At 39.7% G+C, this 22,748-nt stretch overlaps 1 protein-coding gene across 9 annotated transcripts in view; it reads right to left on the bottom strand.

The window, feature by feature from the left end:
- Positions 1–22,748, bottom strand: part of UNC79 (unc-79 homolog, NALCN channel complex subunit) — a 283,506-nt gene that overhangs the window by 9,458 nt on the left and 251,300 nt on the right. For all 9 annotated transcript variants that reach the window (XM_061395152.1, XM_061395155.1, XM_061395153.1 and 6 more), the window contains 5 exons: positions 19,677–19,766; positions 17,050–17,225; positions 15,677–15,863; positions 13,751–13,948; positions 11,858–11,935 (listed from right to left, as the gene is read on the bottom strand). In XM_061395152.1, coding sequence (XP_061251136.1) covers positions 11,858–11,935; positions 13,751–13,948; positions 15,677–15,863; positions 17,050–17,225; positions 19,677–19,766 — 729 coding nt within the window. The remainder of the gene's footprint in view (positions 1–11,857; positions 11,936–13,750; positions 13,949–15,676; positions 15,864–17,049; positions 17,226–19,676; positions 19,767–22,748) is intronic.

Here is a 22,748-nt window from a genome sequence, read left to right as displayed (position 1 = left end):
AAATCCCGCTGAGCTGGTGGCATTTGGAGGTTAATAAGCGCCCCATGAGTGCCTGAACCACACACTTTAGAGTAAATGACTGATTGTCTCTTGAAAGCTACCAAGCATGGGAAATTAAATGTGTATTTATTTAATTAAATCCTCATTCTCTTGAAATAGCATTTCCTCCTTGGGATGTTTAGAACTGTGTCTACAAGTAGCATGGTGATGCTGTCTGCCTATGGTTGTTAAGAAAATATCACTGGCTTACTTCACGCCATTGTGTATTCCTGCCTCGTTTGTCAAAGATAAGGTGACCATCGGTCCGTGGGTTTCCCTCTGGGCTTTCTATCTTGTTCCATGGATCTACATTTCTGTTTTCATATACTCATGCTCAGTTGCTAAGTCATATCTGACTGTTTGTGACACCATGGACTCCTCTGCCAGGCTCCTCCATCCATGGGATTTCCTAGGCAACAATACTGGAGTGGGTTGCCATTTCCTTCTCCAGGGGATCTTCCCGACCCAGGGATGGAACCGTGGGTCCTCTGCTTGGCAGGTGGATTTCTTACTGCTGTGCCACCAGGGAAATCCTTCCATACACTACCATGTGTAAAATAGATGGCTAGTGTGAAGCTGCTGTATAGCATAGAAAGCTCAGCTCGGTGCTCTGTGATGACCTAGAGGTGGCAGGGGTGGGGGGTGGGTGGGAAATAGGCCCAAGAGGGAGGGGATATATGGGTACTTATAGCTGATTCACATTATTGTACAGCAGAAACTAACACAGCATTGTAAAGCAATTATATTCCAAAAATAAAAAATATCACTGAGAAGCAGTTAAAATGCTTTAGTGATAGAAAAAGACAAGCCCTGAGGTTGCCTGGCTGTGACTTGTGAAACACAGCAAGGGTGAGCTGGGGCAGGGGTTTCAACAGTGTGGGTTCTTTGGCAGGCGAGCAGTAGGCCCCTGCTCTGGCCGAGAGTGAGACTCTCAAACCCCAGGCATCTGGCGCACCCTCTGCGCCCCTTCACTGTCTCTGATTTGCCCTGAGGCCCTTCCTAGGAGGGCATAGGTGCCCCGCCCGAGTGCCTCCAGCAGCGGCTCTCCTCTGCTTTGGTCTCTCACCACACTTCAGCTCTTCTGAACACAAGTCAACATTGGTGGCTTCATAAATCCTGAAGTCAGAGACAGAACACAATGGTTCCCAAAGCGTGTTCCACAGAACTCTAGTTCAGTGGGAAAGGAAGGTGATGATCTAATAAATTTGGAAATACTAGTTTATTTCAGGACTGCTCAGACCTTGAAATGAGCTCAAATGCATCATATCATTTCACTCCATGCTTCTTCTGACCCTCCTCCAATAGAGCAGAGTTGATGTGGACTGAATTGTGTCCTCTCGTGAAGCAGTTGTAGCCTTAGCGCATACAGCCTTATTTGGAAACGGGGTCATTGAAGATGCTGTGAGTTAAGATGAGGTCATTCTGGAGTAGGGGTGAATACTAATTCAATATGACTAGTATTCTTTTTTACACATCTCATTTTTTAAAAAAACTTTAGCCGATTAACAATGTTGTGATAGTTTCAGGTGAACAGCAAAGGGACTCAGCCATACATAGATCCATTCTCCCCCAAACTCCCTTCCCGTCGAGGCTGCCACATAACACTGAGCAGAGTTCCCTGTGCTCTACCGTAGATACTTGTTGGTTATCCATTCAAAATATAGCAGTGTGTACATGTCCATCCCAAACACCCTAACTATCCCTCTGTCCCACCCATTCCCTGGGCAACCATAAGTTCATTCTCTAAATCTGTGAGTCTCTTTTTGTTTTGGATGTTAGTTCATTTGTATCATTTCTTTTAAGATTCCAATATAAGGAATGTCATACAATATTTCTCCTTCTCTGATTATGACTAGTATTCTTATAGAAAGGGGGAAATCTGGACAAAGACACACACACAGGGAGAATGCCATGTGAAGATGAAGCAGAGATCTACAAGCCAAGGAAAGATGGCTAGCGAATCCCCAGGAGCCAGGGGAGAGGCCGGGACAGATGCTCCCTCACAGCCTTGGAAGGAATCAGCCCTGGCATCGCCTTGATCTCACAACTTCTTGTCTCCAGAACCATGAGACAGTATATTTCTGTTACTTAAGTCTTCCAATCTGTAGTACCCAGCAGCCTAGCAAACAGATACGAGGGAAGCAAAGCCCAGAGGCAGGAGAATGCCAAGAGGTGAGGAGGCAATGGGATTCACAAGATGCTGAAGAGTGAGGTTCTTAGGAGAGAGCCATGAAAAAGAAGTCTGGAAGAGCAAGTTGGGGCCTCTCAACATCTACCCACAGATGATATGGGATGCCACATAAGGAGGTTTAGATCTTATTTCAAATTCAATACAATTTCTGATGAAGAAAGCCTCATTCACCACAAGAAGAACTGTGCTCTAGCAAGCTCACTGTGGCAGCAGTCTAGAGACCAGAGGAAGGACATGGAGAATGGAGCCCAGGGCCCAGTGTGAAGGCAGCCCCCATGGTCCAGGGAAGACCTGTGTGGCTTCTGAGATGGAGAAGGATGCTGTCCGCAGAGACAACCTGTGAGGGTCTGAGGACTAGTTTGTTCTTTGGATTGAGGACAAGGTTAAAAGTTAGCCTGGGCCAAGTTGAGAACAGCAAGGCAATGAAGAAAACAAGAGAACCGAGAGGAGAGCCTGCTGGGATGGGGGATAGCATTTCAATGCCCTCTCTATTCTCTAGTCATGGCTATAGTTGCTAGTCTCATCTAATTCATCAAATCATTAAAAAATAAACTTGGCGAAGTGATAAATCATGTTTCTTCTCTGTGCTTCTTTTCCTAAGGCTGAATCTGGCTGTTTTTCTGCTTTCAACCTTCTATGAAAGCAGAAGTGTCACTCACTCAGTCATGTCCAACTCTTCACAACACCATGGACTCTTCACAACACCACAACTCTTCACAACACCACAACTCTTCACAACACCACAACTCTTCACAACACCATAGCCTGCCAGGCTCCTCTGTCCAAGGGATTCTCCAGGGAAGAATACTGGAGTGGGCTGCCATTCCCTTCTCCAGGAATCTTCCTGATCCAGGGATTGAACCTGGGTCCCCTGCATTGCAGGCAGATTCTTTACCATCTGAGCCACAGGGAAGCCGTCAACCTTCTATAGATACATACAACTTGCTAATTTGACTTCACTGATGTTTATTCCTAAACACAGTATTTATATTGCAGCCATTTAAGTCTCTGTCTGTAATGTAACTACTGTGTTTAGAAATGAAGTATGGTGTGTCCCAGAAGTTATGATTGGACTTCTGATAGCTGTGATCAAACTTTCAGAAAATAACACACTCGCTTGTCTCCCCCGCCCTCAATCCTCATAATAAAATTGTGGGATTACAAAGGTTGGTGCCAGATAAGGCTGTGCTCTCTGGCATATAAGAGGACTGGCTCGTGTGGACATCCTGAACAGGAATAAATAAGTCTAACCGCCTCCTCCCTAATATCTGCAGGGCAAAAACAAACCCTGAGGGCCCTAATGCCTATAGACTTTTATTGTCTTTTGACCCGTTTAATATGGAAGCAAGCTAGCATGCCTCTTGATATTTGGGGAATACCTGAACTAACCTCTCTTGTTAAGAATCCTGAGGGACTAAGGACCAGGGAACACTGAATCCTCTGCTGCTCGGTGGATGTCTTTCTCAGGGCTGCCCCTGGGGCTAAGGGTCTGTATGAGGGAATCAAGGGGGACACTGAGGCTGATTTTAGAAGTGTCTCTCTTATTTCCCCATTGATGTAACACATGACCATAAGATTCTAAACATACTTGCACAGGGCCTTCAGATCTGTTATTTATGAATCGCCTGACTGAAAGCATCAGGTTAAAGTTCATTATGAAGGACAACATTATACAACCCAGCAGTCATCCTATTTCAGGAATGCTAATTGACTTTATTGAATATGATTCATTTCAGTACCCTTTTGCTAGTGGCTCCTACAAAGCTGTCAGTTAGAATTAGATATAATTTATTCTGGGCTCTGTAATGTTATAATAAAATCGGTTGGGTTTTTTGTTGTTGTTGTTGTTCTCCAGAAACAATATCTGGAAAAACAAAGGATGTTTTTAAAAAATAGGTTGTTTTTCACCAAAATAAAAGTAATAGTCTTCCTCTTATCTTAGTTTATGCTATGGGATACATTGAAGATTTCTAATTCTGTTGGATTATATTCATTTCATTCCTTGCTTGTTCCAGTCCTCATAATAAAATTAGTCATGTAACTTCCACTTTCAGCCAAGGTGGAGTAACAAAGACCAGATTTACACTCCTGTCTAAAACAAAATTAAAATTCCAGGTGAAGGATATGAAACAATGGTTTTCAGACATTAATTGTCAACAATGCAGGATAGTGACCACTGAGGGAGAGAAGACAAACAAGGAGAGCCCTTCAATTATCCTAACTCACTGCCTAGAAAGTATTTTTTAGGTGGTAGCACAGGGAGGAGGAACCTAGGCAGTCTGGCAGTCTTCATGAGGTGAGAAAATGGAGCTCGGAGACTAGGAAGGCCAAGGGAGCTAAAGTTTGTTTAAGGCAGAGCAGTGGAAAGGAGAGAGCTGTTCAGAGAGAGAGAGAAAGACAGAGAGAGTGCACAAACTAATTCTCTGAAGATCTGTGAAGGGTTTCCCTTGAGTCTTCAGCTGAATACTCACCAGTACATACATGTGAGAAAACTATTCAAGGCTGAAGAAAAAATAACCTCAAAAGATTAGAGGGAAAAATCCCTGGTAATCATATAGCAATAGTTTGTGTTTCCACTAGTTAGAGCGGAAATCATTAGATTTCCACTTGCAAATGGAAATCATTAGATTTCTGTTCTTGCAAATCATTAGAACACCGAGTACTCAAAAGGATATTACCTGAACAGTGAAGAAATGGTAGCCCTATACAAACTGCTGCCCCAGTCCCACTGAACAAAGCTTAACATCAAGTCTCAAAGGGATAGAACTCTTTCTAAGTAATTTAACTATATCATAGAATATACTCAAGAATACTTATAGGAATTTGAAAAAAATATTTATAGAAATAAAAAATAGCATCCCAAAAGTCAAATTTGAAATGTCAAGAATCCAATAAGAAATTACCAGACATAGTAAGAAGCAGGGAAATGGGTCCCACAATGAGAAGAAAACTCAGGCAACTGGAAAAGACCCCCAAGTGACACAGACAATAGAACTGGCAAATAAGGACCTTAAAACAGTTATTATAACTATATTCAATACAGTCAAGAAGGTAGAGGAAATACTGAGCATGTTGAATAGAGTTTTAGAAGAAAATCTTACAGACACAATAGCTGATACTTTTTCAAACTGAACAAACGCAAGCTCAAGAAACATGAAGAAAGCTACACCAAGGCATATCATCTTCAAGTTGCTTAGCAACAATGGTAAAGGAAAAAAAAATCTTAAAAGCAGCCCAAGAAAAAAGACATATTATATATAGAAAAAAATATATAAGAATGACAAAGATTTCTTTTCAGAAATAATGGAAGCAAGAAGACAGTAGATGAATAGCATCTTTGAAATACTAGGAAAAAAACCTTTCACCTAAACTCAAGAACCAGTGAAAATACTTTCAAAAATGAAGGCAAAGTAAAGACTTACTCAGATATAGAAAAGTTGGAGGAATTAAGCTTCAGCAGAACTACATAAGAAGTAGTAAAGAAAGTCATTTGGGCAGAAGGAAGATGGAAGTTTAATTCTATAGAAAGGAATAAATAAAACTGAAAAGTGCAAATATGGTAATTATCGCAAATACAAATAAATATAAAACAAATTTTAAATTGCTTTAAGAGGTAACTGTTTCGAGCAAAAAACAATTATGGTTTGCTTTATAACATATGTAGGAGTACAATGGATGACAATAACAGCACAAAGACTGAAAATGGAACTGTACTGGTGTACATGCTCATTATATATATGAAGTGGTATATTATTATTTGAAGGTAGATTGGGTTGTTTAAAATGTAGTCTGTTAACTCTAAGTCAACCACTAAAACAACAGCAACTAAGACAGATAAGCAATAGGATAACTGAAAAACACATTTAAATAATCCATGGATCAAAGATGTCAAAAGGGAAATTAGAAACTATTTTGAACTGAAGGAAGGTAAGAATATATAAAAATTCAGAGGAATGCAGCTAAACCAGTACTTAGGAGGAAACTTAGAGCACTAAACACGGACAACCGGATAGAAAAAGGTATTCAAATTAGTGACCTCAGCTTTCCCCTTAAGAAACTAGACCAAAAAGAGGAAATTATATCCAAAATGTAATCATAAAAAATCAGTCAAAAAGAAGGTCAAATAAGAGGGAATAAAGGACAAAGAACACACGGAAAATATAGAAAACAAATAACAAGATATTTTAAGCCAAATAATATCACAAAACACATTAAGTAAAAATGGTTTAAAAAAACCTAATTAAAAGAGATGTCAGATTGGATTTTTAAAAAGTGCAACACCCTATGCTGCCTATAAGAAACATACTTTAACTATAAAGACACAAATAGGTTAAAGGATAGAAAAAAATACACTGTCCTAACACTCATCAGAAGAAAATCAGACTGCCTCTACTATTACCAAAGATATTACTAAGATAAAGAAAACTATTTCATAAGTTCAATTCACTAAGATAAAATAATCCTAAACATTTACACACCTAATAATAGCTGTGTAATATGTGAAACAAAAACTGGTAGATTTGAAAAGATAAATTAGGGAGATATTGCAATACCCCTTTCTCAATAATTGATAGACTAAGCAGATAGAAAAAGAACAAAAGACATGAAAAAGAAATTGAACAGCATTCTCAAGAAGCTTGAACCAACTGACAAAGGAAAGCATGTTCAACAACAGTAGAAGACATATTTTTTTCTAGTGAACACAAAGCACCTACCGAGATAGACAACATCCTGGGCCACAAAACAAGCCTCAAAGAGTTTAAAACGAGTCAGATTATACAAACTATGTTCCCTGATCACAATGTAATTAAACTAAAAAACTCCAGAACAGAAAATCTCTAGAAAAGCCTTACTCATTTAAAAACTAAATTATATACCTCTAAATAAGCAATGGATCCGAAAAGAAAGCAAAAGGGAAGATAGAAAGTATTTTGAACTGAACAAAAATGAGAACACAACTACCAAATTGTAGGATGTAGTTAAACCAGTGGTTAGATGGAAATTCATAGCAGTAATCTCTTGTTATAAAAGAATAAAAATCTCAAATCAGTGAATTCCACTACTGCCTTAAGAGATAAGAAAAAGAAGAGCAAGTGAAATTTAAAGCTAATAGAAGAAAGAAAATGACAAAAACAGAAATCCATGAAACAAAAACTATAGAGAATATCAGTGAAAACTAACCAAAAGCTGATTACTGTTGTCACTGTTTTAAATCCAAAGCTCACTAAAATTAATAAAACTTTATTCAGACTAACTAGAAAAAAAAAAATGAGATCACAAATCACCATTACCAGAAATGAAAGAGATGGCATAACAACAGATCCTACAAATATTAAAAGTATAATAAGAGAATATTCTGAGTAAGTTCATGCCAATAACATCAACTATTTTGATGAAATGGACAAATTCTTTGATAGGCACATACTGTCAAAGATCACTCACAAATAAGCAGATAACTTAAACAGCCCTATATTTGTTAAAGAAATTGAAGTTTAACACCCTGCTGCAAAGACAATTCCAAGCCCAGGCAGTTCCATTGATGAATATGACCAAATACTTAAGGGAAAAAAATAACACCAAATCTGTATAAACTTTTCCAGAAAATAGAAAAGGAACACTTTCCAATTTATGCTATAAGGCCATCATTACCCTGATGTCAAAATCAAAATATAGTTATTACAAGGAAAGAAAATTACAGTCCAGTATCCCTCATAAGCCCTGATGCAAAAAATTATTTTAAAGAGTTAGCAAATAGAATTCAGTAATATATAACAGAACAATACATCAAGACCAAATGGTTTGTCCCAGGAATTGGTCCCAGGAATGTTGGTTTAACATTCAAAAACTCAATCCCTGAAACAGTCAAAAAAGAAAAATTTAATGACCATCTCAATAAACATAGAGAAAGCATTTGACAAAGCCTACATCTATTCCTGACAAAAGCTCTTAGCAGACTAGGAAGAGAAGAGATACTTGCTCAATCTGACAAAGGTATCTATGAAAAACTAACAGCTAACATTTATATTTAATGAATGCTTTCTTCCTAAGATTAGGAACAAGACAAAGTTTTCAACAATCATGGCTTCTATTCAACTTTTACTAGAGGATTTATCCAGAGCAGAGGGAAAAGAAAAAGAAATTAAAACTATAAAAATCCAAAAGAATAAAAGAAAACTGCTTCTATTTGCACACGACAAAACTGTCTAAATAGAAAATCTGATGAAATCTGCAAGAAAACTAATAGATGAGTTTACCAGAACTAATAGATGAGTTTAATAGGTTGCAGGATATAAGGTATAAATCAGTTATATTTCTAAACAGTAACAATAAAATAAAAATTAAAATGCAAAAAACATATTATTTATAAGACTATAAAATTATTACACACGTGTGTGTGTGTTTTAGTCGCTCAGTCATGTCTGGCTCTTTGTGACCCCATGGATTATAGCTCACCAGGCTCTTCTGTGCATGGGATTCTCCAGGCAAGAACACTGGAGTGGGTTGCCATTTCCTTCTCCAAGGGATCTTCCCGACCCAGGGATCAAACCCAGGTCTCCTGCACTGCAGGCAGATGCTTTACTATCTGAACTACTAGGGATAACACACTTAGGTATAAATTCAACAAAATACTCTAGGTCCATATATGTAAAATTATAAAATATTGCTGAGAAAAGTCAATGCAGACATAAATAGAATGATATACTGTGTTCATAGACTGGAAAACTCAATATTGCTAATATCTCAATTCTCCTTCAAGTGATCTATACATTCAATGCAACCCACATTCCCAGGAGGCTTTGTGTAATAATTGACAAGTTGATTTTAAAATGTATCTAGAAATGCAACAGACCTAGAATAGCCAAAACAACTTTGAAATAGATGTACCAATTTAGAGGACTAACACTACATGATTTCAAGGCACATTAGAAAGCTATAATAACCTAGACAGTGTGGTCAAAGAAGGACAAACAGATCAATAGAACTGAATTGAGTATCCAGAAATAGAACCATACATATAAATGGTCAGTTGATTTTTGACAAGAGTGCAAATGTAATCCAATGGATAGAATTTTTAACAATCTTGAAATAACTGGATATCTACACACATAAAAAGTACATCAATCCAAACCACACATATACAAAAGTTAACTCAAAATGGATCATAAATACAAACTTACACCTAGAAGAAAACATATATAATACCTAGAAGAAAACACAAACAAAACTCTGTCTTTGATTAGGCAAAGGTTTTCTTAAATACACCACCAAAAGCATAATTAATGAAAGAAAAATTTGATAAATGGTACTTCATCAAAATTAGGACCTTCTGCTCTTCAAGTCACTGTGAAGACAATGAAAAGACAAACACAGAAAAAAATCATTCCAAATGACATATCTGATAAAGGACTTGTATCCGAACAATACGAAGAAAAAAAAAAACCAACTTAATTTTTTAAAAATGGGCAAATAATTTTAAAAGACATTTTACCATGCAGATGTATGGATAGCAAATAAGCACACAAAAAGATATCACGGATCATTTGCCAATAGGAAAATGCAATTTAAAACCATGATCAGACACCACTGCACAGTTCTTAGAATGACTAAAATTAAAGATGAACTACATTAAGTGTTGATGAAGATGTACAGGTACTGGATGCCTACTGCTGGTGTGAATGGAACAGGGTACAATCACTTTGGGAAAACAGTCTGCCAATCTCTTTAAAAGTTACATACATATCATACAGCCCAGCAATTCAGCTCCTCGGTATTTATCCAACACACACGAAAGCCTATGGCTACACAAAGACTTACGTACTGAGTAAGCCTTATTTTTAATAGCCTCAAACTTTTGGAAACAGCTCAGATGTCCATTAACTGATGAATGGATAAATGAAATGTGTTCTATCCATATAATGGATACTACTCAGACATAAAATAAATAATCTACTGATACATGTAACATGGATTAATTGCAATATAATTATTCTGCATGAAAGAAGGAGAAAGAAGCTTAACTACTACATAAATCTATTTATATGAAATTCTAGAGTATGAAACTAAGCTATTATGACAGAAAGCAGATTAGAAGGTACCTGGGGATGAGGAGATGGGGGTCTAGGAAGTGGCGGAACAGAGACTAATAAATGTGTAAGAGAAAACTTCAGAGAGTGAGGACTACATTCATTACCTTTACTTGGTGACGGTTTCACGGGCATCATATATGTGATATAAAGATACCAAATTGTACATTTTAAATGTGTATACTGTTCAGTCTATAAATTATACTTTAATAAAGCTGTAAAAACTAAAATCAAGTATGATCACCCAAGTGTCAGTCATATAGTTTCTCTTATAATGTTGACGTTTGCTATGGACTGTTAAGCTAGATAAGCCGTATCTATTCCATTTGAACCAACCGCCTTGCAGTTTTCTGGTAACAGTCAAGTTTTCCCTAAAAATGCGCTGCTCATGCATCTTGTTTGAAAAAGGAAGTTCAGGGAAGCAGAGTTAGGGTCTTAGTTTCCTAGGGCTCTATAATAAATCACCACAAACTGGATGGCTTACAAGAACAGCAGTTTTTAATCTCACAGTTCTGGAAACCAGAAGTCTAAAATCCAGGCGGTTGCTGGGCTATGGTCTAACCAGAGACCCTACAGGTGATTCTGTCCCATGTACCTTCCAGCTGCTGGTGGCCCCAGGCCTTCCTTGGCTTTGGCTACATCATCCCAAGTCATGGTCCCACTTTTCATCTCTTTTCTGTGTATCCGTCTTATAAGGATACACTGATTGCATTTAGGGACTCTAGGATTCACTTAGATAATCCAGTTAATTCACAGCTCTGTGTGAGCTAACTTGACAAGTGTCCTTAATTGAAGGGAGTCAACCAAAGAGCGAAAATAGGAAGTTAAAAGGTTCCAAGCTGATGCACTCCATGGTGGGGGGTGAGGGTGGTGGTGATGGTGCCTGAGATAATGGAATATAGAAATGGAAGGCCAAAAAGTGGTACAAGAAGAGGAAGGACAAAGAACCAGTGAGACAGAGAGATGGAAAGGAGAAAGAAGGGAAATAGAAGAGAAAGCAAGCAAGAAACCACATTCTCCTTTGCTCTTTTATCTTTTTATCACACTAGGATGTTTCTGATGTTCCTGGATAAATAACAAATACTTGAATTACTTACATACACTGTACAATGATTTAGAATAGTAATATTAGAAACTAAATTAATTTATCTTTGAGAAAAGCATCAGCTAACAAGTCAAACAATGACAGACTATTTTCCTTGGTTTTCTGGATATCTTGCAAGATGAGGCTCCACCAAACAATTTATATGACTCCAGGGTCATTTCCAGATCAACATTTTTGGTAATATTTTAATTACTTGTGCGGCATGCAATCATGGTGCAACATATCTAACCCAGCTACAGTTGGTCACAGTGGTGAAGAAAGAGCAAAAATTATACAACAACTATTTGGTGAAGGTTGTTATATGATTCCTCCAGCCTCAACTTTGAATGTGAAAATTAAATCAGTTTTATTTTCCTCTTCAGAAGGTACATTCAAGATAAATCCACATTTGTTTCTAGAAGAAAATAAAGGTCTATAAAAATCATAAGAATTTCCTACCTTGACAAAAATTGTTGAATTGCATTCTTGCAATGCCTCCATTAAACTAATCACATGGAGACACACCATTTCTACCATCTGAAACAACAAATATGAAAATCAATTCCACTCCCAGTCTGCAGCCACAGAAAAACCCATGCCCTGTGTCCATGAGGACTTTCTGCTCAACAAACAGAGAGGATCACAAGGAATAGTATATATTCATCTCTAAAACTTCGGCCAGAAACTGGATTTTATAAGCTGCAAAGGTTTTGCAATTGTCATGTCTAAATCGGGCTGCCAATGGAATTCAGGTATTGACCTCACTAATCTGTACCACACTGCGATTCACACCAGAGGATAAATGGCCTCTGCTTCCTTCATTTCCAACTGCAGAACTCTGGGCATGGGTCCTTTTCTCCATCTTGATGCTTTCACCAGTTTCGCCACTTGGAGAGGTTGTTTAATTTATTGCACCATCTGTGTTTGAGGCTTTGTTCTTCATGGAACAAGGCAGCCATATTTACAACCGTTCAAAAATACAATAGAAATGATAATCCCTCATCAGAGAACCCTATGGCTAGATTTTGAACACTCCAGGGGAGATTTTACCAGACTGACTTATATGGTTTAACCAAATTTTTGGACTTTAAAATTAATTCAAATTCATTTGTAACATGATTTGTACAAGATTCACCTGTAACACATCCATTTCCAGCATTTGAATATTAAAAAAGATTTAGAGGAGAGGTATTAACGATACCAAGAAAAAACTAGTGACAATAGAAGGAAACCCTGAATCTCTAGTTTAAATTTAAGGTCTCAGTTTCATTGTCTGTAAAATAGCAGAATAGAAAACTTGACCTCCATGTGCTTCTTCAGTCCCAAACTCTGCCATCTAATAAACCTAATTATCTATGTGGTGGTCAGAACTGTTTGCACACCCTAAAGTTTTCACATAAATTTCCTTTCAGCTGAATTAAAACACCTCCCACCATACACAACTGCTTAATAATATCTGCTTCTCTAAAGAAAGTGCTTCACTGAAAGTAAAAGATATTCCCCTTTCCAATGATAACTGAAAGATAATGTTTCTGAGACTAATTATTCAATCAATCAAAAACTATTCCAGAATGCCTTTGTGGACAGTGAACTGTTGGGTTTCTGGGCACAGTGGGATCATCATTATGGTGTTCTTCCAGGCCCTTTGCCCTTCACAGATAAGAATTCTACTGATGAAGTGCCCATAACCAAGACTGGATGGTGCCTTCCCAGCTGAGAATCCTCCTCCAAAGCAGCAAAATGAACTAGAGGACTCCTTTGGAAATTCCTCCCATATACCCTCCAATTTTATCTCTACGGGACTAAGCCAAGCTTGTTCAATGACATGGGCCCATGCTAGCCATACCTCAGATCTTTTCCAACAAGGTAAACCATCTGCATGACAATGCAACTGGGTTTGAAGACTAAGGAGCCTAGGTCCTTGAAGGGCAACTCAAAAAGGTGAAACTCTTTTCAGATTTTTTGCCCTAAGTGGAATTAACACATACAGTCAGTCTGCACCTAATTGACCACAGTTTCCCCAAACTGCCTTAGAATCCAAAAATAATATAAAACCCCTTCCTAACTCTCTGACTTTATAGAACAAGACACCTTGTAAAGGTAGAAGTTTCACACACATTTCCTTTGCCACTAGGCAGAGAAAACACTGTTTTAACTGAATTTACTTGTTTGCTTTGTTTTTCATCAAAATTATTATGCATGTAGAATATCCTGTTTTTCACATAGAAATTCACCAATCCATTTACGTATTATTACAACTGAGGTCTTTAAAAACCATGTACTGTGAGGACTAAGAGTGGCTTACACGTTTTGAGATTCTATCCAAGAGGGGAAACCCATCTGTGAACTCACCACTTTGTTATGGGCCATCAGCTGAAGGATGCTGGGGGTCACCCTACTCCAGAATTCTAGCGCTGTCAGGATCGCTGTGAAGCTGAATTCATTCTGACTTTGGACATTCGTAGCTACAGCACTTTGTTCACAATACACGGTCCAGAGCTGAGCAAAGATAAACGCGTGGAAAAGAGAGCACATGTGCAGCACGGAGGTCTGCAAAGGAAGCAAACAGGGAACCGTTACGTTCTAGTGGGCTGTGGCACTCCACGGAGCTCTCCCCGCGTGACTTTGGCCTTCGAAGGGGCACAGCCAAAGTACATGCGATTTGAGCGATCTGAGGCTGGCGGAGCTGTCTCCAAGATACAAACTCATGATTCATCACCTTCAAATAGTCTGCTCTTCACTCAGTCAGTGGGAGGGCGCTTAGAGACCAGGCATCTTTTCAGAGAGAAGGCACCTTGGTTTGCAGAATAAATCTGCCCACCTCCTTGGTGGTGGTGGTGGTGATTTAGCCACTCAGTTGTGTCCAACTCTCACCACCCCAGGGCCCCACCAGGCTCCTGTGTCTTCTCCAGGCAAGAATACTGGACTGGGTTGCCATTTCCTTCTCCAGGGGATCTTTCTGAACCAGGGATCAAACTTGTATCTCCTGCATTGCAGGCAGATTCTTTACCACCGGGCCACCAGGGAAACCCCCACCCCCACCCTCTTGCCCTTTAATGAAAGTGACATTCCTCTCCCTAAACTAGATTAGCAAGAACAAATCATTCCACCATTTTAGGATGTCTGCCCCTCTGTGAGATGGGGGTAATGGTACCCCCCTCAGAGTGCTGTAGCTTGGAGTAAATGAGGTGACATATAATGATGCACTATCCAGGGCTTAAGAATTATACTACGTAGTAATGACAGCAGTAGCAGCAGCAGTAGAGACAGGATTCCTAACTAGCAGTAAGTACTGATCGAGTGAGCAACTACAGTGTCCCAAACACTGTGCTAAAGATTCACAGTTTACCTTCATAGTTCTCACACCATCTCATCTATTTTACAGCTGAAAACCTGGAGCTCAGACAGGTTAAGTAACTTTTCAGTGTCACAGAATTACAAAGTACCATCATTAGGAATCAAACACAGATTGGGTTGAAATATTAGGAACCGACTGCCTACTTCCTCTTGTAAACATCATTCAGGTAATTTGGATGGGTGCTCTATTTTATTGCAGAATAAAAAAAAAAAAATCTATTGCTGGTGAAGCTTGCCCTAGCTAGCCTAAATCCCAGCTGTTCCCAAAACCACTATGAGCTCCTAGAACTGGCCTAGGCTCTGTGAGGGGACTTAGACTCCTCACAGCTGAGCAGTACTAATGTGTCTGGTTTGCTTGTACAGGCTCATGATTGATGCTAAGCCTTGGATTTACTTTATTCCCTTAAGCACACCACCCGTCTCTACAATTTATAAGTTCCTTCTGTGTAAGTGATTCCCATATATAATTTAGTGAGTTCCCAACTGGCCTTATTTTCACTTTGTATCTTCATATATCTCTAGAGAATTGAGTTGAAAAGACAGTGCATGAAAAATTAGAGAATAAATTTCCCTCCACTTCATATTTGTTTATAAAAACTGATCACGGAAGTTTTATTATATTTCGAGCCTTTTATTTCTCTTCATTATTTTGAGACAGCAATGCCTAGGAAGCTAACTTTTGCTTGCCTCTATAATTTATCTTCATAAAAGTAAACCGAAAAACAACTTAGGGGGAAGAGAAGATAGTCTGGGAATTTAAACAACTTTAAATAAGGCATTAGCACAAAGTTGCCTTCCTAGCATCCACAGGAGGGCAAGTGATAAGGTGCATTTCCTTCTCAGAAGAAATGTAATTGGCCGATAAGGGTTTCCATTAGCAATCTTGATGCGCATGGCTTTAATCTTGCAGAAATCACTTACCTTTGATTGCTCTGGAAATCCAATCAGGATAACAATAAGATGGTCTGCAATATGGGAACCTGCATCCAGAGGTATGGGCAGGCAGGGAGAGGAGGCATTGGGACACACCGCATTATGGGTGAGGGCACCCAGAAGCAGCCAGGACAAGAGCCGGATGTGGGAGACACACTCGATGAATTCTTTCGGTCTATTAGGGAGGAAGGAAGTGTTAGAGGTGTTTTGGGGCTTTCCGTTTCATTGGCTGCTCAACAAACACTGAAGGAGGGGTGTAAAAGTGTGGCCTTAAGGCAATTATCTAAAATAAAACACCAAAGCAACGAAGTGCCAACGAAGTGATAGATCTTTTTTCTTCTTTCCCACTCTAAATCCTGGAGCTCAGCTTCTCGAGCAAAGAGCAGCCTTTGGTGACACAGGATTAAATATCATTCTGCCATAAATCTGGCTGCCTTTCTGATTAGTTTCTCTTTCTAAATTCTTTCCTTTCTTCTCATTAGAGAGTTCTCGATATACCCACCAGAAGGGGAGGAATAGAAGAGGAGCTAAAACACACAGCCACCCATTTTCCTGTTCTCCCCCTCCTCCATCCCCCTCCCCCTCCCTCCATCCCACCTTCAAACCTTTCCTCTAGCCTGGAAGCTGCTCATGCAAGATGGCAGGCCAAGCCTGCTCTGAGTTCTCAAATGAACTAGTCCATGGGCACCTCTCTCTTCTCGGCCTCCCTTCGGGCAGGGTCAGGTTCTCACACTTCCTTACACTCTATTTCATCTCTGCTGTAGATTCTGTTCCAGCTACAATCTAAGCTCATTGAAGGCAGAAGCAATGTAAGCGCTAAAATAAATACCTATCAGTGTACTTAACTAGTGGAAATCACGAGTTGAAGTGGTAGTTCTAAGCTCCAAGTTTTCAACACCCATCAAGAGGACTGAGGCTTTTGTATAGCACAAGTTTTATTGGCAGCATGTCAATGTGCTCAGTCGATAAGTGTGTCTGATTCTTTGCAACCCAATGGACTGTAGTCCTCCAGGCTCCCCTGTCTGTGGAATTTCCCAGGCAAGAATACTGGAGCAGGTTGTCATTTCTCTCTCTAGGCGATCTTCTCGATCCAGGGATCTAACCTGAGTCTCCTGTGTCTCCTACACTGGCAGGTAGATTCTTCACCACTGAGCCACCTGGGAAGCCCATATGTCATGAAGTACTTGTGTTCAAAAAATGCTGTCGGGTCGTCAAATAAGTATGGAAATTGGTTTCAAAGCCTATCTTTCCAACCAATCATATTTATCCTCTAGATCTTCAGTGCATTCAGCAGCTCTTACTGAGCCCCAGGAAGCTCAGGGGTGTTTCCGGCCTCGTTGCCAGAATAATAAGGGTCTTACCCTTGCTGCATTGCAGAAGGGGGATGATAGAGCCAAGGCAGATAGCGGATCACAGCTTTGTTGTCTCTGTGGTTGCCCCGGGAGATTTCCATGGCTGCAATCTGAGCCAGCCCCACTTTGAGATGTCCACCGAAGGTATCTTCATGCAGAGGCTGGGAACATGTCTTCATGTGGCTCTACAAAACCAAGTGGTGTTTTTGTGACTTTGGCAAAGTACTCAGGGACATTTCAGGACACTCTTTAAAAAAGATCAGATTGTTGAATCCACACCTTCTATCATCACTCCCAAGCTACAACTGATTTGAACTTCTTTAGGGGTTTCGTGACAAAGAGGGAAAAAATTCTTACCATGGCCTAAACAACCTCAGACAGTCTAGACACTACAGACCTCTGCAGCTTATCCCTTCACCCTTGTGGTCCAGCTTCACTGGCTCTCCATGCTCCCCACCATCACTGGCCTTCCTTCACTCATGCTGTTTTCTCCACCTGAAATATTGTTTCTGCCTCTCTTTACCTAGTTAATCTATTCATTACTCAGATTTTAACTCTGATGTCACCTCCTCAAGGAAGCCTTCCTTGACCTCCTCTGTATGCGTGTGTGCTCAGTTGCTCAGTCATGTCTGACTCTTTGCGAGCCCATGGACTCTATAGCCTGCCAGGCTCCTCTGTCCATGGGATTTTCCAGGCAAGAATACTGGAGTGGATAGCCTTTTCCTTCTCCAGGGGATGTTCCCAACCCAGGGATTGAACTCGCGTCTCCTGCATCTCGTGTATTAGCAGGCGGATTCTTTACTACTGAGCCACTTGGGAAGCCTGACCTCCGCTATGAGCCTTTCTAACTTCCCTGGCTAGGTCGTTTCACCCTATTAGAAGCTCTCATGCCACTGTCTACCCCTTTTTCATAGCAATTGTGAAAGTCACAATTTCACTTTAGTTTGTATGAAATTCTCATTAAAACTGGCCATCACTGTCAGACTATAAAGTAATGAGAGCAGCCGCTGTCGTCTGCTTTTGGTCATCATCACATCCTTAAATGTCTAGAATGATGTCAGGCATGTTACTCAAGACATATTGGTGAATTAATTAATTCAGAAAAATTTCATTGCTCAGTGTGGCTTAGTGGAAAGAGCACTGAACTGGGAGATGAGACGTAAGTTCTAGACCCAGTTCTGTCCTAAACTCGCATGACTTTAGATAAGCCACTTGCCTCTTGACTTTTCTGATCTGTTTCCCTAATATATAAATTCAGAGCGTTGGATTAGGTCAGAAGTCCCCAACCATTTGGTCATCATGGGTCCTTCTTAATATTTTTCTCTGTATTTTCAAGGTGACTATAAAACTGTTTAGATAATATTTCCTCTTCAGACATCAAAACTGTCTCAGTGTGAGCAGCCAGGTTTAGCAATCAGTAACCCATGCATGACCAAACATTAGGGACGCTTACTCAGAAATGACTGGATTTGGATATCGTGAGAAATGGTCAATTTAAATTTTTATTTCGGTCTCCACCTATCCCTACCCGCAAGAAACATTTGGATCATCTGAGCAGTCTGGAAACTGAGCTGGGTGCTGAAAGGACTGTAGTTTTAGCTGATAAACTTCTGGGGCAACCAGCTCCTATTTCTCAAAAAGCCACATTTAGTGCCAGACTGCAACCTGGCTGCTCACTGGCCCATGTTTGGATCTTCTTCTGCTCTTTTTCCTGGGTCTTCCTCAAATGTCTCAGAGTATCAGTCTTTTAGCTGCCTAGCTGATTCACAGCAAGGACGTTGACTGGCATCAGCAATTCATTCCACCCTGCAAAGCAATCAATAACCTCAACAACCTCACTAGGATTTTGTCCCTATGCAAATTAAATGTTGCTTTGTCTTTAATTATTTTCTAGAAGGAGATAGCTTTGATACAGATAAAAACCATAAACAGCTTATGTTTGCATAATGTGTACACATTTCCTACAAACTAAAGTTTACAGAAGTCTCTTCACATGCATTGCTGCTGCTGAGTCACTTCAGTCGTGTCCGACTCTGGGCGACACCATAGACAGCAGCCCTCCAGGCTCCTTTGTCCCTGGGATTCTCCAGGCAAGAACACATGCATTATTTCACACCAAATCTTGTAGTGGTCAACAAAGCTAGGTTTATTTAGGTGGGTTCATTGGTCTTCTTTTGCGAATGAGGAAACTAAGGCTCAAGGTAATTAAATGACACTGGGTGGTCCAGTGAAAAGAGGCTGGATTGGAGGACGTCCCCACAGTCTCAGGTCACCTCTGTTTCCATCAGTTACCAGAAGTGTGACCTTGAGCAAAAGACTGCCCCACTTCAGGCCTCAGTGTCTACATTCATAAAATGGGAATATTTTACAATATGGGGCCTGGGAAGAATTGAATAAATGGGGCAAAAATAGAGGTATGCGCAGAACTGACACCACTGTGGAAATCTCCTTTCCTTTCTCCATCCCCTCTTTGCAGAGACAAACTTGGTTCTTCAGAGTCCCAGGACATGGGCTCGTTCAACACTGCCATTGCTACCTCTCCAGGTGAGGATAAATTTCCATCTGGCTGCTCAGATTCCCTACGAATGCCTCTCCATCTCGCCCCCCTGAGAGATGAGGGCATGCAGCCCTCTTACCTTCAGCTTGGTCAGCGTGTGCATGTCTGCCACGAAGTCCAGCACGTCGCTGATGTACTGCCGCATGCACTCCATGGCCGCCGTCCCGCACTGAAACACATGAGGATACCGCTGGGCGCGCGCTCTGAGTCACGCCAGCTCTGTAGTCCCGACTGCAGTGATTGTCTGACTCTGATTTCCCGCTGTCTGCTAATGAGTTGTTTCACTCTCTGGATCTCTGACTCAGTCTGTTACTCTCAGCCATAGTCTCTGACTGCCCCCACTTTGGACAACAATTAATAAAAAGATTTGTGGTGGAGAGGTGGGCTGCCGTCTATGGGGTCGCACGGAGTCGGACACGACTGAAGCGACTTAGCAGCAGCAGCAAATAAGTAGGGGTAGCCTATGGGAGACAGGGTTTATGTGCTTTTTTTCCACTGGGTGATTTAACTGATTTCTGTTTGCTTGTTTGTTAACTGGCTGATATATAAAGACAGCCTGTGCGAAGCCACTGATATCAGTCTTTACAACACGCTGCTGCTGCTGCTGCTGAGTCACTTCAGTCGTGTCCGACTCTGTGTGACCCCATAGACGGCAGCCCACCAGGCTCCCCCATCCCTGAGATTCTCCAGGCAAGAACACTGGAGTGGGTTGCCATTTCCTTCTCCAATGCATGAATGTGAAAAGTGAAAGTGAAGTCGCTCAGTCGTGTCCAACCCTCAGTGACCCCATGGACTGCAGCCCACCAGGCTCCTCCGTCCAAGGGATTTTCCAGGCAAGAGTACTGGAGTGGGGTGCCATTGCCTTCACCTTAAAACAGCAGTAACACCTAATCACTCTAGGGAATCTCAGATACATGTAAAATATGTACCACTAAATTCTACCACCATAATCTTAGACATCTTTCTCTGTCAAAAGCAAAAAAAGGACACAAACAAATATTATGTCTGCTGAAAGACTAAAAATTCTTATGTTCAAGCACTTACAGCTTCTTATAGATAGCAGGTACACTATTAAGTAGATGAATGTATTATTGTTAAATTCTTGCTAGGGAAAATTAGAGAAAGAAACAAACTGATCATTCTTCCCCACTTCTAGCAGAGTGTTTGAGAAATCTTAAAGAAAAAACAAAAAACAAAAAACTCTGTTTCAGGTTATTAAATGGAATAAACCTGCTCTCTCAGGGCAAGGCAGTGAATTTAGGATTACACGCACAGAAAAGGAAAATGGACAGCCAGGCTGCTACATCAAAGCTGTACCAGAGAACCCATACATAAGACTGGATATCATGTGGATCAAAAGCAGGCCCTCTTTGAAGCCATCCGAATACCATGCTAAGGCCTTTCTTAGTCTCTTTAAGAAAATCTGAAACATTATATACTTAACTAGCTCACCCAGTGGCTCTCATTTTCCCATATTCATGTAAATCTGCACAGCACTGAACTGTATCACCCTCTATCTCTTCTAGAATGTTACGCCTGTCAGTTCCTCTGACAGGGTAACAAACAGTAAAATAAGGTCACTGGCAGCTCTGCCAGAGTGTTTTCCAAGCATTTCATATATTCTAAGGTTTTCTTCTTTTAATTTAAATCAAGTGAAGGAGTTATAAAAGGTTATTGTGCTCCTGCTTTGGCAATATTAATCCCTGAGTGCAAGAAAGGACTTCTCCCCCCGATTTATTCCATTTTCTCTGACCTTTCACATGTCATGCAAATAAGAGCATATACTCTGCTCCTGAATTTCCTGAAAGGGATTTGTTTCTTTCATAGGCAATATTTTATACCATTTCAACTAGGCAAATGTCACAGAAAATAATTACTTGGAGCATTATTCAATATTTGTCTTTTACCTTTGAATTTCAAAAATGTGAGAGGAAAGAATTTACTATTGCCAGTTACTTTTGCTCTAGAGTAACTATATCTAATAAAAGTCTTACAATATACTTTCTAGCCAGGATAACTTCAGTGAGCCATTTATAAAATAAACCACATAATTTTTTTACTTTGCAAAACATAGGTATAATCTTAGCATGTTATTTTAAAAATAAAAAAAACATAGAGACAAGCTCAGCTTGTTTCAGAAGACCTACATTTATTTCAATGGGAAAGCTGATGATAAACTAGTTGAAAACAAACTCTAATCTCAAAAACATGAATTGAAGTGATTCGTATCCAATTTTTCCTCAAAACTTGTATCTGATTTTAAAGTTACATTTCTTGAATTATAAAGATAACACACATTCAATGCAGAAATCTTGGAAAATATAAATTAAGAAAAAGAAAAATGTCCGTAATAGTTACCTTTCTTGAATTATAAAGATAACACGTGTTCAATACAGAAAACTTGGAAAACATAAATTAAGAAAAATAGCCATAATCCTAATTCCTGCTCTCCACCTCTGAATTTGCCACTGCCATAATTCCTTCCAAATATTTTTAGTGCATATAACATACACACATATAATGTTTTTATAAGATTGAGATTATTTTTTCTAATATGCTTTTAAATTAAATCCATCATAAATGTTTTCCAATGAAATATTCTTAACTGTGATTTGGTCCACATAATAGTCCATCTTATAGATGGGCTGTTACTTTGTTCAGTCATCAAGTCATGTCCAACTCTTTGGCAATCCCATGGACTGCAGCCCTCCAGGCTCCTCTGTGGGATTTCCCAGGCAAGAATATTGAGGTGGGTTGTTATCCCTTCTCCAGGGCATCTTCCCAACCCAGGGATTCCAACCTGTGTCTCCTGAATTGCAGGCAGATTCCTTACTACTTAGCAAACAGGGAAGATGTACCTTATTTTATTTAAATAATATCCTAATGTTGCACATTAATTTTGTTTCTATATTTTTGCTATTTTAAATGCTGCTTTATGTGCGTATAGATAATTCTATATTTATTTTCTCAAACACGTACCTAGAGATAGATTGTCACAGCGTTCTTCAGCAAGACTGACTACCACCAGGATCTTATAAGAATGCTTGTTTTACTTCATCATCAGTGAGTTTCACTGTTAGGAAAAGCTTGTTGATATGCCAGATGGTTTTAATTTTTATATTTTAAATATTTTATACTTTACATTAATTTA

Source organism: Bos javanicus, chromosome 21 (assembly GCF_032452875.1).
Source record: "Bos javanicus breed banteng chromosome 21, ARS-OSU_banteng_1.0, whole genome shotgun sequence".
NCBI classification, from domain to species: domain Eukaryota; kingdom Metazoa; phylum Chordata; class Mammalia; order Artiodactyla; family Bovidae; genus Bos; species Bos javanicus.
This window is presented reverse-complemented; position numbering and strand designations above follow the sequence as displayed.